General features: G+C 43.0%; 1 protein-coding gene across 5 annotated transcripts in view; it reads right to left on the bottom strand.

Annotated features, from left to right (window-relative positions):
- The window catches only part of SACS (sacsin molecular chaperone), a 115,539-nt gene that overhangs the window by 70,764 nt on the left and 30,192 nt on the right, over window positions 1-14,583 (bottom strand). For all 5 annotated transcript variants that reach the window (XM_032770964.2, XM_032770968.2, XM_075061664.1 and 2 more), the window contains one exon: window positions 4,847-4,934. In XM_032770964.2, the coding sequence (XP_032626855.1) occupies window positions 4,847-4,934 (88 nt within the window). The remainder of the gene's footprint in view (window positions 1-4,846; window positions 4,935-14,583) is intronic.

The following is a 14,583-nucleotide window of genomic DNA, read 5'->3' as shown; positions in this document are numbered from 1 at the left end:
GCTATCAGTTACTCCATTAGTTCAAGTGACAGAGATCTATCTGTACTGTGGATGAAAAGGTTCCGACCCTGCTGATAAACCATGTGAGCATCAATATGATTGCACATGGTGGAAATATGGGTTTTTAGTTTGCTTTTTCAAAAACCTAGGAAATTACACACAAAAGACTACATTAAAAGAACATTCTGGTTGCAGGGTCAAGCACTCAGAAGTTAGGTAATGCCAGAATTAAGCCCTGTGCAACATTAAGTAGCCTTCTGTGTTGTAGCCCACAGAGCTCGCTTTAGCATTTATTTTATTCAGCAATAATACAAGGAACCCACAAGACTGGATCCTGTAAAACAGCTGTTAGCACAAGGCTTGAGGTCGATTAACTTTGACACAGATAAATGACCTAACAGTCACCCCTAAGTTTTGGGGAACTGGGAATAAAGTGTTTAAGGAGGAAGTTTGTCCATAATGACACCAGCCAGCCACAGTAACATAAGCCAACACCAGCTTTTGGATATTTTAGGATGGTAACATCTGCAGATATCTGACCACAAGAGTGCCATAGCAACGAACTGACGTACATGATAATAAGTTAAGATAATTAATATAGTAACTTCTAGGAGAAGGTCACCCCAACATTAGTAGGGTTAGGAAATACAAATAAGGAAAAGGAGAGAAATCCCTATTAAATGGGTTTCAGAGTGGTAGCCATGTTAGTCTGTATCAGCAAAAACACCTCCCCCAAGCAGCTGAATGAAGGGGATGTTATTGATTCTGGGGAACACTCAGGTAAGCACCGCGCAGAGCCCACCTCACCCCGTCCGATGCCCCAACCCCATGTCCCCTCCCACAGCCAAACTCTGCAACTGAGGAGTGGGGTGCAGTGGCCCGAGACTGCCCCAGCAGCAGCCAGTGCACCTGGCACAGGGGCTGCCTGAGCAGAAGTCACAGCAGTCACGGAAAATCACAGAATCCATGACTTCCATGACAAACCCATGACTTCACTTATAAGAGGAAGTTACTTTCCTGTAACTGAAGGTTCTTTGAGATGTGTGGTCTCTATCTGTATTCCACTGAGGGGTTATATATGAGCATCATGCATCTGGAGTCAGAGAATTTGAAACTAGTGTCCACTGTCCCATGTGCTTTGGCCCGCCTCGTGCTTCCATCCAATAAAATAAAGGGAACAGCAGACTGAACACATCTTCAGTTCTTTCTCCACCGTGAATTTGACCAATCCACAGCAGAGAGGAAAGAGGGCAGCAAGACAAATACAGATAGAGACCACATATCTCAAAGACCCTCCAGTTACAGTTAAGTAACTTCCTCTTCTTCTTCGAGTGATGGTCCCTGCTGAATTCCACTGAGGGTGATTAACATGCAATATCTAAGTTGGAGAAGGGTGTGAAGAGGAGGATGGAATGGTCGTCTGGAGAACAGATGTGCCAAAGGAGGCATCCGCCATGAAGTCCTGCACTAAGGTGTAGTGTGCTGAAAAGGTGTGCACAGAACTCCATGTGGTCACTCTACGTACGTCCATGAGCGGCATGTGCTGAAAGGAAACCCTGGCTGAAGCCTGAGCTCTCGCTGAGTGAGCCCATATGTCTGTGGTAGAAGGTAGACCCAACAGCTAGTAGCAGAGTTTAATGCAACCCAAAATGCATTTAGAGAGTGTCTGGGTAGAGATGGCCTGTGGCCTGAGTCTCTCTGCTACTGCAACAGTGTAGGGGACTTCCTGATTGGTTTCATTCTCTGCAAGTAGAAGGCCAGTGCTCGTCGGACGTTGATGGAAAGGAGTCAATGTTCCTCTGCAGATGCATGTGGTTTCAGGAAGAAAACAGGTAAGTGAATGGACTAATTGATGTGAAACTGGGAGACCACCTGTTGGTAAAAATTTGAGGTGTAGACATGGGAGATTTTATTCTTGTGGAAAACCGTGAAAGATGGATCTGCCATCATAGCTCCAAGTTCACCGACCCTTCTTATGGAAGCAATGGCAATAAGGAAGGCAACCTTCCAGGAAAGGAAGGACATGGAGCACGATACTAATGGCTCAAAGGGTGGTTTCATTAGCATGGAGAGAACTAGATACAGGTCCCATTGAGGTGCGACCATTTGTATGGGTGAAAAGGTTCTGATGAGGCTTTTCTAAAACCTAGCAGTTAGCGGGAGCATAAAGACAAAGTAACCTTCCATGTGATACTCCTGGGGGAATTCTGTGCCACTGCACAGGCACAGAATTTATGTCCCCCGCAGGTATCTTTGCTACTCTGCAGAAAAATGACTTTCTGATGGGGAAGCAAAATGGAAGCCACAAGCATAGTCAAGCAACTCTCCCCAGCAGTAAGTTTCGGGTCCCCAGGGCAGCTGGCAGAGAGGTAAATCACTGTGGGGCAGGAGACAGGACTGGGGAAGACCTGGCTGGCAGCTCCTACCCTGCGCTGGGCTCAGCTGTTAGTCCTGGCTGGGCAAGGGAGGATGGGACTTCCTCTTCCCCTGCATGGCATCCGGGGCTGGGTCAGACCCACCCCTAGATTTCTCCCCCAGCTGCAGGAAGCTCTGCAAACTCACCTGCCCCCTATTCCTGCACTCATTGCTCCTCGGCTGCAGGGAGGGATCCCTATACAGGGAGCTGTTCCCCCGTCCACTCAACCCTTGTGCATCCAGATCCCCTCACGCCCAAACCCTCCTGCCAAGCTTCACCCTCCCGCACTCAAAACCCCCCAATGAGCCCCACTCCCCCGCACCTGTATCCTCACGCACTGGGCCCCAATTCCCCAGCATCTGGACCCCCACTGAGTCCCTCAATCCAGACTCCCCTGCCGAGCTCTATCCCCCCACACCAAGATGCCCCCCTGCTGAACCCCAACCACTTTCACCTGGACCCTCTTGTACAGTTCCATTATTGTTGCACCCAGAACCCCCACACAAGCCCTTGAGGATCCAGATCCTCCTGCACCTGGATCTCCCACTGAGCCACCTGCACCCTGATTGCTCCACACAGAACCCTCTCAACCCACACCTCGATCCCCCTCCACACTAAGCCCCTCCATCCTTGGATCCTGCCTTGCTGAGCCTGCCTGCCCACAACTGGTGCACCTGGCACGGAGAGACAAGGCTCTAGGGTGTCCTTGGGGCAGGCCCGGCCCTTGCGCTCTGTCAGGGTCAGGTGCTGCCTCACTACTGAGTCCATATCCCGGGCGGGTGGGGGAGAGCTGCACAGTGATCTTCCACCTCTGTGCAGCCAGTGGCCTGTGCTCCCCAATGCCATGCTGGAGCCTCCACATTTATTTGACAAATAAAATGTGCAGAATTAGGCAGAATTTTAAACTATTGTGTGCATAATTTTTAATTTTTTGGCACATAATTTTTAATATTTTGGTGCAGAATGCCCACAGGAGTAATGTGGAACACACTAACTGCTGCCAGATTGACTCTCAAAGAAGTGAGAGTGAGACCTGATGATTTTAATGACAGAACACAGTCCAGGATGAGAGTGATCCCCATCAATTCTGGTAAAACTCCTTGTTGCTAAACCCAAGATGAGAAACCTCTCTACCTGGCTCAGTAACATTGCCTAGTGGAGTCCTTTCTGCTGCTGGAGAGAATGTCTTGCACAGCCAAAGAGTATGTCCGTTCCAAAGCAGATGCCCCTCCTAATACCATGCCCTGAAGTGGAGCACATGTGGATTGGGATGTCTGATCTCACTGTTGTACTGGGTCAACAGACAGAGGAAGTTGAGGATGGGAACTGATGGGCAGGGTGACATGTGGACGAGAGTGTATGGCCACATGCAAATGATAAAAATTATTTCTTGACACTACTGCTATATGATCATCTCACAATAGCTGAAGATTCAACACTACTGCCAGATTGCACATATCTTCAGTCAAGGACAGAGAAATTACTCTTATCATACATTCTGGGTACTTCCTCCAGTGTCAGTTTTATCTGGATTAAGCTTCTGCCAGCCAGCTCTCATCCATGCTCCATAGCTCGCTAAAACACTAGGTCAGACAATCAATAGCACTGTCAAAGCTGTTGACAGAAAGAATAGAACAGAGTGTCATTAGCATATTGAAAGCATCACAAAATCTCCTGATGATCTCATATACACACACACACAACAGGAGGGAAGAAATGAGCAATTTCCACATGCCTTCTGGGACCACTGGAACACAAGTAAGTAGAGGATGGGAAAAAACTTCATCAAAACCAACAGGCAATTTTTTATTATCGTCACACTCATCAAGACATCAAAGTCAATCCTCATCCTTCTGCCACACGGGTGGAACCACTAATAAACAAATAAACTCCACAATACCACACCGGCCTCTCCTCCTTTTCACTAACAAACCACATCCTTCGCCAAGGAACTCTTACCTTCAGAAGCCACTTATAAGACCCCAGCACCTCTCCACGAGTCTTGCCCCAGAGAGAAACAAATCCTATCCCCATTCTCCTGTCACAGGAATAGAAATACTGACTGAAACAGCCAGGGATCACCAGTACAGGAGAAAAAGAAAAAGAAAAGGAAAAACAAAACAAACCCTCCCAAATGAAGATAAATTCCCACTCCTCATACAGTTGCAATGCATGTGGATGTGATGGATTCTCTAAAAAGAGACTCTCTCCTCTCTTTTATTCCAAATGATCCATTCTACTGAATTGCAGGTTTTCCTTAGGTACAATCCCAGTAGTGAGAAAGTAAGAGTAGACTGCTGTGATGTACAAGTTAAGAGAAAGCACCACTACTCATTTAAGGAAAAGCGTTACTCAGAACTGTGCCAGAGAATTAATCAAAACGTTTACAATCTCCTAACATATAAGTAAACAGATAACTGTTTATCTTACCTCCTCCTTTCAAGCCTTTTGACTGAAGATCTAAGAATATATGATTTTCAGAATTCAGACAGTCTCCAACCTTAGTACAATCAGATAACTGAAACAGAAAAAAAAAAGGAAGATCTTGATGTTGTACATTCTCCAGTATCACTACTTTGCAATGGCTTTTCTCCAGACATTTTGAGAATGTTAAGTATTCTTCAGATATTAAAATTTAGAGACCAAGTCTCAACACATTGCTTCAATATTTAGGTTCTAAATACATCATTCTGATGTTTTCAATTGTGCATGACATGAGAGTGCAATATTTTTCGGTTACATACAGGACAAAATTCTGCCCTCAGTTACATGAAGGCAACTTCATTTGGCTGCAATGGGAGCTATATCCATTTATGTAGGGGCAGAATTAGATTCCAAACGCTTTTTGTTCTCCTGTTTTGATTCTTTCCATTTGTCTTAATAATTTGCAATAAGTCTAACTTTCAGAATGCAAAGAATATAAATCCTAGACGATGTCTTTTACCTGGTGGTCTAACCAGCATTCCATAGATGAATTCGTGATGTCAGTAGCTAGAATAGTAAATGACTATGAACATGTAATTCTAGGAAATGCAAAAAGCTTCTGTAAAGGGCTTTATAGCCCCCAATGCTTAATAAATCATTCTGATTGCAAATGTGCCTTCTTTTGTTTGGAAAATGCACACTGGAGCCACTACTGGACACAAAAAATAACAGACAATAAAAGAAAGTAATTGTCATTTTAAGGAACAGGTCAAAAAAGACCTGTATACATATACCATATGCATATATTAGATGCACATAGCATATATACCCTCAAAGGAGTATTTATAGGCTTGGAAGGATTAGATTTTTATTGGTAATTTTTGTAATTGTTGATTTCCCCATACACACATGAACTGTGGAAAAATATTTCCATCAATAAAAATGGAGATTTACAAATAGGTAAAGTAAGAAAAATGCTGTTTGAAAACTTAAGTAGTATGATCTAGGGATATTTAGTTAGATATGATGTTGATACCTTGTATTTTAACAGTTATGAAGTTCCGTTTGAATCTCAATGTCTACTGTCATTGTTATTATTGTTTGAAACTCTGCCCCAAAATGTCGTCCAACTGTGAAAATTTAAATTGATATGAATAAAAAAAATGCTTAAAAGCCATAATTTGGTGCAACTGTTAAAATTGAAATAGATTTAAAGCAAAAATGCTTACAAATAAAGTTATCTGTAAAAAATATTTTAAAAAAAGAAAATAAATCGACTAAGCCTAAATATATATGGGTGATGTAATCTCAACTTGGATCTAAAACTAGCAATATCACAATGGAACAATGAATGAAACTATAGTATTCTGTAAGAGAGGATCTACAGCAGCAAAAGTATATTGCAATAAAACAACTGAAAACTGTGATCATTTCGGCCCTGTTCTGCCCATACAGACCTCTGCACTCATATGGAGTGTTGTACAGGATCAGCGCCTAGTTGTATATCAAATCTGTTAATAGCTATACTTCTGCTAGATTATGATTGCATTTGTCAGGGATTGACAGAATTCTTCAGTATGCATCCATGAAATAGATTATACCAGGTGTCAGCAACCTCTGGCACATGGCTCGCCAGGGTAAGCACCCTGGCGGGCAGGGCCAGTTTGTTTACCTGCCGCATTGGCAGGTTCAGCTGATCGCAGCTCCCAATGGCCAATGGAGGCAGCGGGAAGCGACACAGGCGAGGGATGTACTGGCCGTGGCTTCTCGCCGCCCTCATTGGCCAGGGATGGCGAACCACGGCCAGTGGGAGCTGCGATCGGCCGAACCTGCTGACGCGGCAGGTAAACAAACTGGCCCGGTCCGCCAGGGTACTTACCCTGGTGAGTCGCATGCCAGAGGTTGCCGACCCCGGGCTTATACTCTGAGAAGATACCAGTACTCATAGTATAGATACTAAAAATAAAATTATAGGTTACAGTGAGACATTTGTTATTTGTGATGTTACATTCTAAGATATCTTCAGTAAGCTTGGAATAATCAAGATGATTTCACAGAGAGAATTTTAAATAGACACTGACAACTTGAAATATAGTAAATTTCAAATAATTAGCTAGAACTAGCTTCAGTTTATAGTGAAGTTCATAAAGTAACTACTTTGGCTCTTACTGCAACAGATAAAGATGAAGTAATCACTTGGCTGGATGTAAGTGATTGCCTAGTGACCTGTGATCATTACTTGATTACATTTGGTATTGGCAAAGGAATGTCCCATCCTCTGATATATATTCCTGGTGATTCAAAAGGGCTAACCTTCCAAAAATGAGAAAAATTAGCTAAACCGATTTGGGGTTAAAAATTAGACAGAAAAATGTGAATGAAAATTAGGAGTGTTCTAAGAAGAGTTTATTAGAGGGCCAAAAAGCCACAATTCCACAATTAAGAAAGATGACAACTTTGGCAAAAAGTCCATCCTGGTTCCATACTGAACTGATGGCAGCAATTAAAATAAAGCAATATTTAACAAGGGGGAAAGAGAGAAATATAGAAATCAATATGAATTAGAAGAAATGAAGTGCAGAAAATTGATAAGGCAAGCTAAAGCCATTAAGGAAAAATCCACAGCAGCCAGCGCTAAGAATAATAAAGAGTTAAAGTATATTAGAAACAAAAGAAATTCAAGCAATCCAATAGGCCCATTATTAAAGACGAGATGGTAAAATTGTTAAAGGCAGAAGTGTTAAATTAATAATTCTGTTCTTTATTTGAAAAGAAGCTGAATCACTCACTCCCCACACATGAGGATAATAAAAGACTTTCTAGTCCATTTGTAACTAAAAAGGATGACAACATCTGCTATGGATAAACATTTTTAAAATTAGCAAGTCCAGAAAATTTGCACCTAAAAAGTCCGGAAAGAGTTGGCTGAGGAGATCTCTGGCCCACTGATGTTAATTTTTAAATAAATCTTAGAATGCTGGGGAAATTCTAGAAGACTAGAAGAATGCTAATGTGCGGCCACTCTTCAAAATCAAGAGTGAATAAATTTCTGGAAGATATGTTGTATCTATACAAAAGATATTGAGCTTGACATAGCGGTAGCTGGAGAAAATTTAAAGGCCTACATTATAGGCCCGAGTAGAAAATCTAGTAGTCCCTTCTGACCTTAAACTCTCTGAATATGAGTCTATTTGCCCCGACTCTCTGTGCCAACGTTTGTCATTTCAAAATCATATTTTCCTCATTATAAATGTTTTTTTCTCTTCTTGTTTGTGCTGTGAAAAACCCATAATCAGGGGAAACTGACTACAGTTATGCTTTTATAGTAAAGCTGACTATACACAAAGTATTGTCAAATGCACAAAGCAAACAAAAAAACTTTTTTTTAATCCTTTTCAATCACAGCAATTTTAAGTGCTACTTGTAACAATAGCAGATAAAAAAATTCAATGACAGAAGTGTTACACTTAAGCAGATGCTATCTTTGTAAAGTGTGCTTTTACAGTAGTTAAAGTTTATGCCCGGAATCTTTCAAACACTTATTGTCAGCAGCAGCCTTCTCCCAGCTCCAAAGCATGCACTGCCACTCCCAGTTTTTAGAAAGTTTTATTTTCTTTACAGATGTTAGCAAATAGAAAAAGTCTTTTACTCCTTCCTTAGCCTGAGGCATAGACAACTCATGCCTTCTCATACTGGAGGGGCACAATCCAAAGGGGAGGACACATAACTGCCCCACATGTTTCTTCATCCCAACAACCCCCCTGCCCTGCACCCAGCCGAGGGCTGCCATTCTCTCCCCACCCCATGTTACCTGCGGGGTGAGGAAGGGGAGGGGAGGCTCTCTTCTTCTCCACTGCGCCATCCCCCCCCACACACCCTCCGCAGCACGTTCAGCTGCTCTCCCTGGCAGCTGTGCCTGGGCAGGGAGTGGGACAGAGCTGCTTCTCACATGTCTCAAGCCAGCCACTCAGGGTTGCTGCTCTGTGCATCACAGCAGCTGCCTGAGAGAACCTGGTGGTGCCCCCACCTGAGCCTAGCTGCCAAAGACAGGGGCTAAGCGAGCTAGAAATGTACTGGGGGGAGAGAGGGGGCTCCAGGTCGCTCGGCTCTTGTCCCCAGCAGATGGGCCTGGGGACAGTGCCCAGCTGCCAGGGACAGGGACCAAGCATGCTGGGGGGCAGGTGCAACAGGACAGAACCCTTATCCCTCCCTCCCTCGGCATGCCAATCGGGGAGGGGGCACTTGACCCCACATGCCCCCACCAACACATCACCTCTGACAGGCTTCAGGGCCACCCCTCCCAGAGGTCTCTGGTACTCCTTCTCCTGGCAGCGTCCAAATTTCAGTCAACTCTAATCCCTTTCTGCAGTGGCAGCCCTAGGATGGCTTCTCTTAGCCCCTGGCCCCTTGCTCCAGGGACCCATCATAGGAGCTTCAAAGTAGCTTCCCTCCCCAGAGAGCAGCCTGTCTCAGTTCTATCCCCCAACTGACCGTTAGTAACCCTTTATAGGTCCAGGTGTAGCCTCTTTTAGGAGAAGTTTTTAAACTAAGGGCTATGGGAAAATAAGGGCCCTCTTTAAGGAGGCATTTTTAAACTAAGAACTGAGGGAAAACTGACAGGAGCAGAGGGGCGCACAGTTCAGACAGAGACATTCCATAGGGGAGGATCTATTAACTGGGATTCTCTATATCCTAGTAAAGAGAAGAGGATAGAAGTTGATAAAATACAGGTAGAAATTGAAGAGACACAGTCAAATGAAAGAGAGTCCCATTCAATTACATCACATGAAGGCAGACAACTAAACAATGACAAATGTTATAAGTGCTTGTATACAAATGCTAGAAGTCTAAATACTAAGATGGGTGAACTTGAGTGCCTGGTATTAAATGAGGATATTGACATAATAGGCATCACAGAAACTTGGTAGAATAATAACAATCAATGGTATACTGTAATACCAAGTTTCAGAGTGGTAGGCATGTTAGTCTGTATCACCAAAAACAATGAGGAGTCCTTGTGGCACCTTAGTGACTAACAAATCTATTTATGCCCAAATAAATTTGTTAGTCTCTAAGGTGCCACAAAGACTCCTCGCTGTTTTTGTAATACCAAGGTACAAAATATATAGGAATGACAGAATACGTCATGCTGGTGAGGGAGTGGCACTATCTGTGAAAGAAAACAGAGTCAAAAAAAATAAAAATCTTAAATGAATCCAATTATGCCACAGAATCTCTATGGATAGAAATTCCATGCTGGAATAATAAGAGGATAGCAATAGAAATATATTACCGACCACCTAACCAAGATGGCGATGGCGATTGTGAGATGCTCAGGGAGATTAGAGAGGCTACAAAAACATAAAAACCCAATCGGGGATTTCGACTATCCCCATATTGACTGGGTACATGTCACCTCAGGACAGAATGCAGAAATAAAGTTTCTAGACTCCGTTAATGACTGCTTCTTGCAACAGCTAGTCCCGGAACCCACAAGGAGAGAGAAAATTCTTGATTTAGTCCTAGGTGGAGCCCAGGATCTGGTCCAAGAGGTGAACAGAGCTGAAACATTCGGTAATAGCAACCATAATATAAATAAATTTAACATCTCTGTGTGAGGGAAAAATCCCAAAGAAGCCCACCACTATAGCACTTAACTTCAGAAAGGGTAAGGACACCAAAACGCAGAAGCTACCGTATATGCTCGTTCATTAGCTTATTTGTTTATAAGCCGACCCCCCAAGATAGATAGGAAAAAATAGCGAAAACTGTATGACCCTTTCATAAGCCGACTCTATATTTCAGGGGTTGGCAAACTTTGGCTCCTGGCACATAAGAGTAAGCCACTAGCAGGCCTAGATGTTTTGTTTACCTGGAGCATCTGCAGGCACAGAGCCCCTCAGCTCCCAGTGGCCACGGTCTGCCGTTGCCAGCCAATGGAAGCTGCAGGAAGTGGTGGCCAGAACGTCCCTCAGCCCGCGTCACTTCCTGCAGCTCCCACTGGCTGGGAACTGTGAACTGCGACCACTGGGAGCTGAGGGGATCCATGCCTGCGGACGCTCCATGTAAACAAAATGACAATCTATTAGATATTCAATTCAATAATTACATGGACCTTAAAATCATCAAATTTTGGTGTAGACCCGTTGATAAGCCGACTCCTGCTCTTTGAGGCTTCACTTTTTTACCAAAAATATTCGGCTTATGAACGAGTATATACGGCAGTTAAATGAAAATTAAAAGGGACAGTCACAAGAGTGAAATGTCTACAAGCTACCATAATAGAGGCCCAAATTAAATGTATACCTCAAATTAAAAACAACAGTAAGAGGACTAAAAGATGTCCTATACTACATGGCTAAACTACAGAGTGAGAAAGGCAAAAAGGCATCCTTTAAAAAGTGGAAGTCAAATCCTACTGAAGAAAACAGAAAAGAGCATAAACTCTGGCAAGTAAAAAATAATTAGGCAGGTAAAAAAGGATTTGAAGAGCAACTAGCAAAAGACTCATACACTCACAGCAAAAATTGTTTTAAGTATATCAGTGTTGCAGCCCTAAACCTATGCTCAAACATGGCGTCTGTATGGCCAATTCTCAGTCAAAAGGTCACATTGGTACCGTGTGCAACACCGTAGTGCGGTGTGCAACATTATAGTGCCATGTGCATTTTCCCACTCTTTTTCCCTGGTCACCTAAGGGTCAGGCTAGTGCGGTGTGCAACATTATAGTCCCGTGTGCATTTTCCCACTCTTTCCCTGGTCACCTATGGGTCAGGCTAGTGCAGTGTGCAACATTATAGTGCCATGTGCATTTTCCCACTCTTTTTGCCTGGTTACCTAGGGGTAAGGCTAGTGCCTTATGCAAAAATACCAGCGCGCCGTGTGCATAAGGGTAGCGTGCCGTGTGCAGATCCTGTTTACGTGGAGGGTTCCAGCTCAGAACCTGGAAGGCGAAGAAGGTAGGGACCAATCAGATGCTGACACGAGTAAGAGAGCTTTCCAATAAAACCATGTCTCACGCCAGGATCCGCAGAAGTCTCCACATGTTAGCTGGAAGGCCTGATCACCCTTTCAGCCAGAAGGGTGTCCTGTGTATCTTGCCGGCTCGTGTTGTGTCCCGCCAATTCGTCATGCCCTTGGTATCTGTACTGCTGGTCAGCTGCGCCTGGAGTGTGGTATTTGTATTCTTCTAATTTTTGTGAATATTCTGTTTGCTTAGCCTCTTCATTTCTGTGAATATTCTGTTTGCTTAGTCTCTTCTCTTTTGCCCTCCTTTATTTGATACAGAACTGTATATATTGTTGTTATTTGGTGCAAGTTATGTGTATAGTATATGAAAGTTAAATTGTTGTATTGATTGCTATTGTGGTTAATTGTTGTACTTTACAATATTTGGTTAATGTATATAGTTTACTCAGTTTGGTGTATCTGCTCTAATTTCTGGTGAGCAGTTAATCACAGATCATTTAGTTTCCTGTTGTTGGTTGTAAATAGATTGTTTCAAGTTGTGTAAATATTCTTGTTCTAATAGTATTGTTAGTTGGTAAAAGCGCTCCTCCCCAGCCCAAGTTGCAACTTATCCCCCATCAATAAATGGCCACCTGGTTTTGAACTTTCAATCTGTCACGTTTTTATTTTCCTCACTCGATCAAAAACTTACTCGAACCTGTATTGGTCTCGGACAATCAGAAGCAGAAAGCCTGCCAAATAATTAGTGGCGCCAGTGGATGATGAAGGGGCTAAATGAGCGCTCAAGGAAGACAAGGGCAATGCAGAGAAACTAAATCAATTCTTTGCACTGGTCTTCACTGCAGAGGATGTGAGGATGCGATGCTAATTTTTTTCAAAAGCTCCAGAGGCAATCCTGGCAATTACATGATGGTAAGGCTAACTTCAGTATCAGGCAAATTGGTAGAAACTAGAGTAAAGAACAGAATTATCAGACATGTAGATGAACACAATGTGTTGGGGAAGAGTCAACACGGCATTTGTAAAGGGAAATCATGCCTCAACCATATATTAGAATTCTTTGGGGGACTCAACAAATATGTGAACAAGGGTAATCCAGTGGAGATAGTGTACTTGAACTTTCAGAAAACTATCAACAAGGTTCCTCACCAAAGGCTCGTAAGCAAACAGTCATGTTATAAGAGGGAAGGTCCTCTCATGGATCAGTAACCGGTTAAAAGACAAGAAACAAATGGTAGGAATAAATGCTCAGATTTCAGAATGGAGACAGGCAAATAGTAGTATCCCCTAGGGATCTGTACTGGGACCATTGCTGTTCAATATATTCATGAATCATTTGGAAAAAAAGGGTAAACAGTGAGGTGGCAAAGTTTGCAGAGGTTACAAAATTCCTCAAGATAGTTAAGTCCAAAGCAGATGACAAAGAGTTATAAAGGGACCTCACAAATCTAAGTGACCGGACAGCAAAATGGCAGATGAAATTCAATGCTGACAAAGGCAAAGTAAAGTACATGGAAAACATAATTCCAACTATACAAAAAAAATGATGGTGTTTAAATTATCTATTAACACACAAGAAAGAGATCTTGGAGTCATTATGGATAGTTACCTGAATACACTCAGTGCACAGTGGGAGTTAAAAAAAACCAATACAATGTTAGGAACCATTAGGAAATGGATAGATAATAGGACAAGAAATATCATAATGCCACTATATAAATCAATGTTATTCCCACACCTTTAATACTGTGTGCAATTCTGGTCACTCCATCTCAAAAAAATACATTAAAATTGGAAAAGGTACAGAGAATTGCAACAGGGGAGCTGGGCTTAGTTTAGCTATAGGGACCAGCTACCCTGTGACACTTATGAATATGAGTAGCTTTACACACAATAGTTCCACTGAGTTCAAGGAGACCACTCATGTGCATAAATCGACTCGTGTACATGAGCGTTTAGATGATCTGACTTATTTTTGTGATGAAAGATATGATTGACTGGAAGCTGACTGTAATAAATTAGGAACACTGTTTCTTGACTGGGCTTTTGTCTTGTTTTACGTATTCATATACTGAGTTAATTCAGTAGCAGATTTGCCAGGAAATGCACTCAGAATGGGGAAGGGGTGGATCCTGATACACACTTTCTTGCAAACACTTTTAGGCCAATACAAAAGCATTTGATGCTCTGGCTCTAACCAAACTGGGCTTTAAAAAAACATCTGTGGGAAGAAAAAACAAAGACTCTGACTAGATTTAAAGGGACACACTTCCTTAAGGGGACAGATAAGGTTGAGCTGAGGTGAACCCAGACTCCAGAGTTTGAGGTGCCTGGGTAAGACAGGCCTACCTACGACTATAAATAAGATAGACAAGTGTAGACCTTTTATTCTTTTAATAACATCTTCTCTTATGTTATGCTTTATTCCTACTGTTAAGTTTAAACAATACTTCATTTTAAGATGTCTGTTTGGAGTCACTGCTGGGCATACGCTCCTGAAGAGAAGAACAGTAGGTACTCAAACCCAGTCAGAGCTATTGTGGTAACACAGTTAATACACAGCCTGGGATCTAGTCTAAGAGTGGGAGAATTGCATGGTTCTACTATAGGGAGTTTGTGTGTGAGTGAGTGTGTGTGCAGGCTGCTAGGGGCCGTGTGCTGAGAGCGAGGCTGAGCCCTGAGTTGGGGGTGGGGCTTACCTGATTAGGGGTCCTATATAAGGAGCCAGGCACTCAGGCAGCGGCACAGACAGCTGCAGCGGCACAGCAGCCAAC

Source organism: Chelonoidis abingdonii, chromosome 1 (assembly GCF_003597395.2).
Source record: "Chelonoidis abingdonii isolate Lonesome George chromosome 1, CheloAbing_2.0, whole genome shotgun sequence".
In the NCBI taxonomy this organism is placed as follows: Eukaryota; Metazoa; Chordata; order Testudines; family Testudinidae; genus Chelonoidis; species Chelonoidis abingdonii.
Note: the sequence above shows the minus strand (reverse complement) of the source record. Positions and strands in the feature narration are given on the sequence as shown.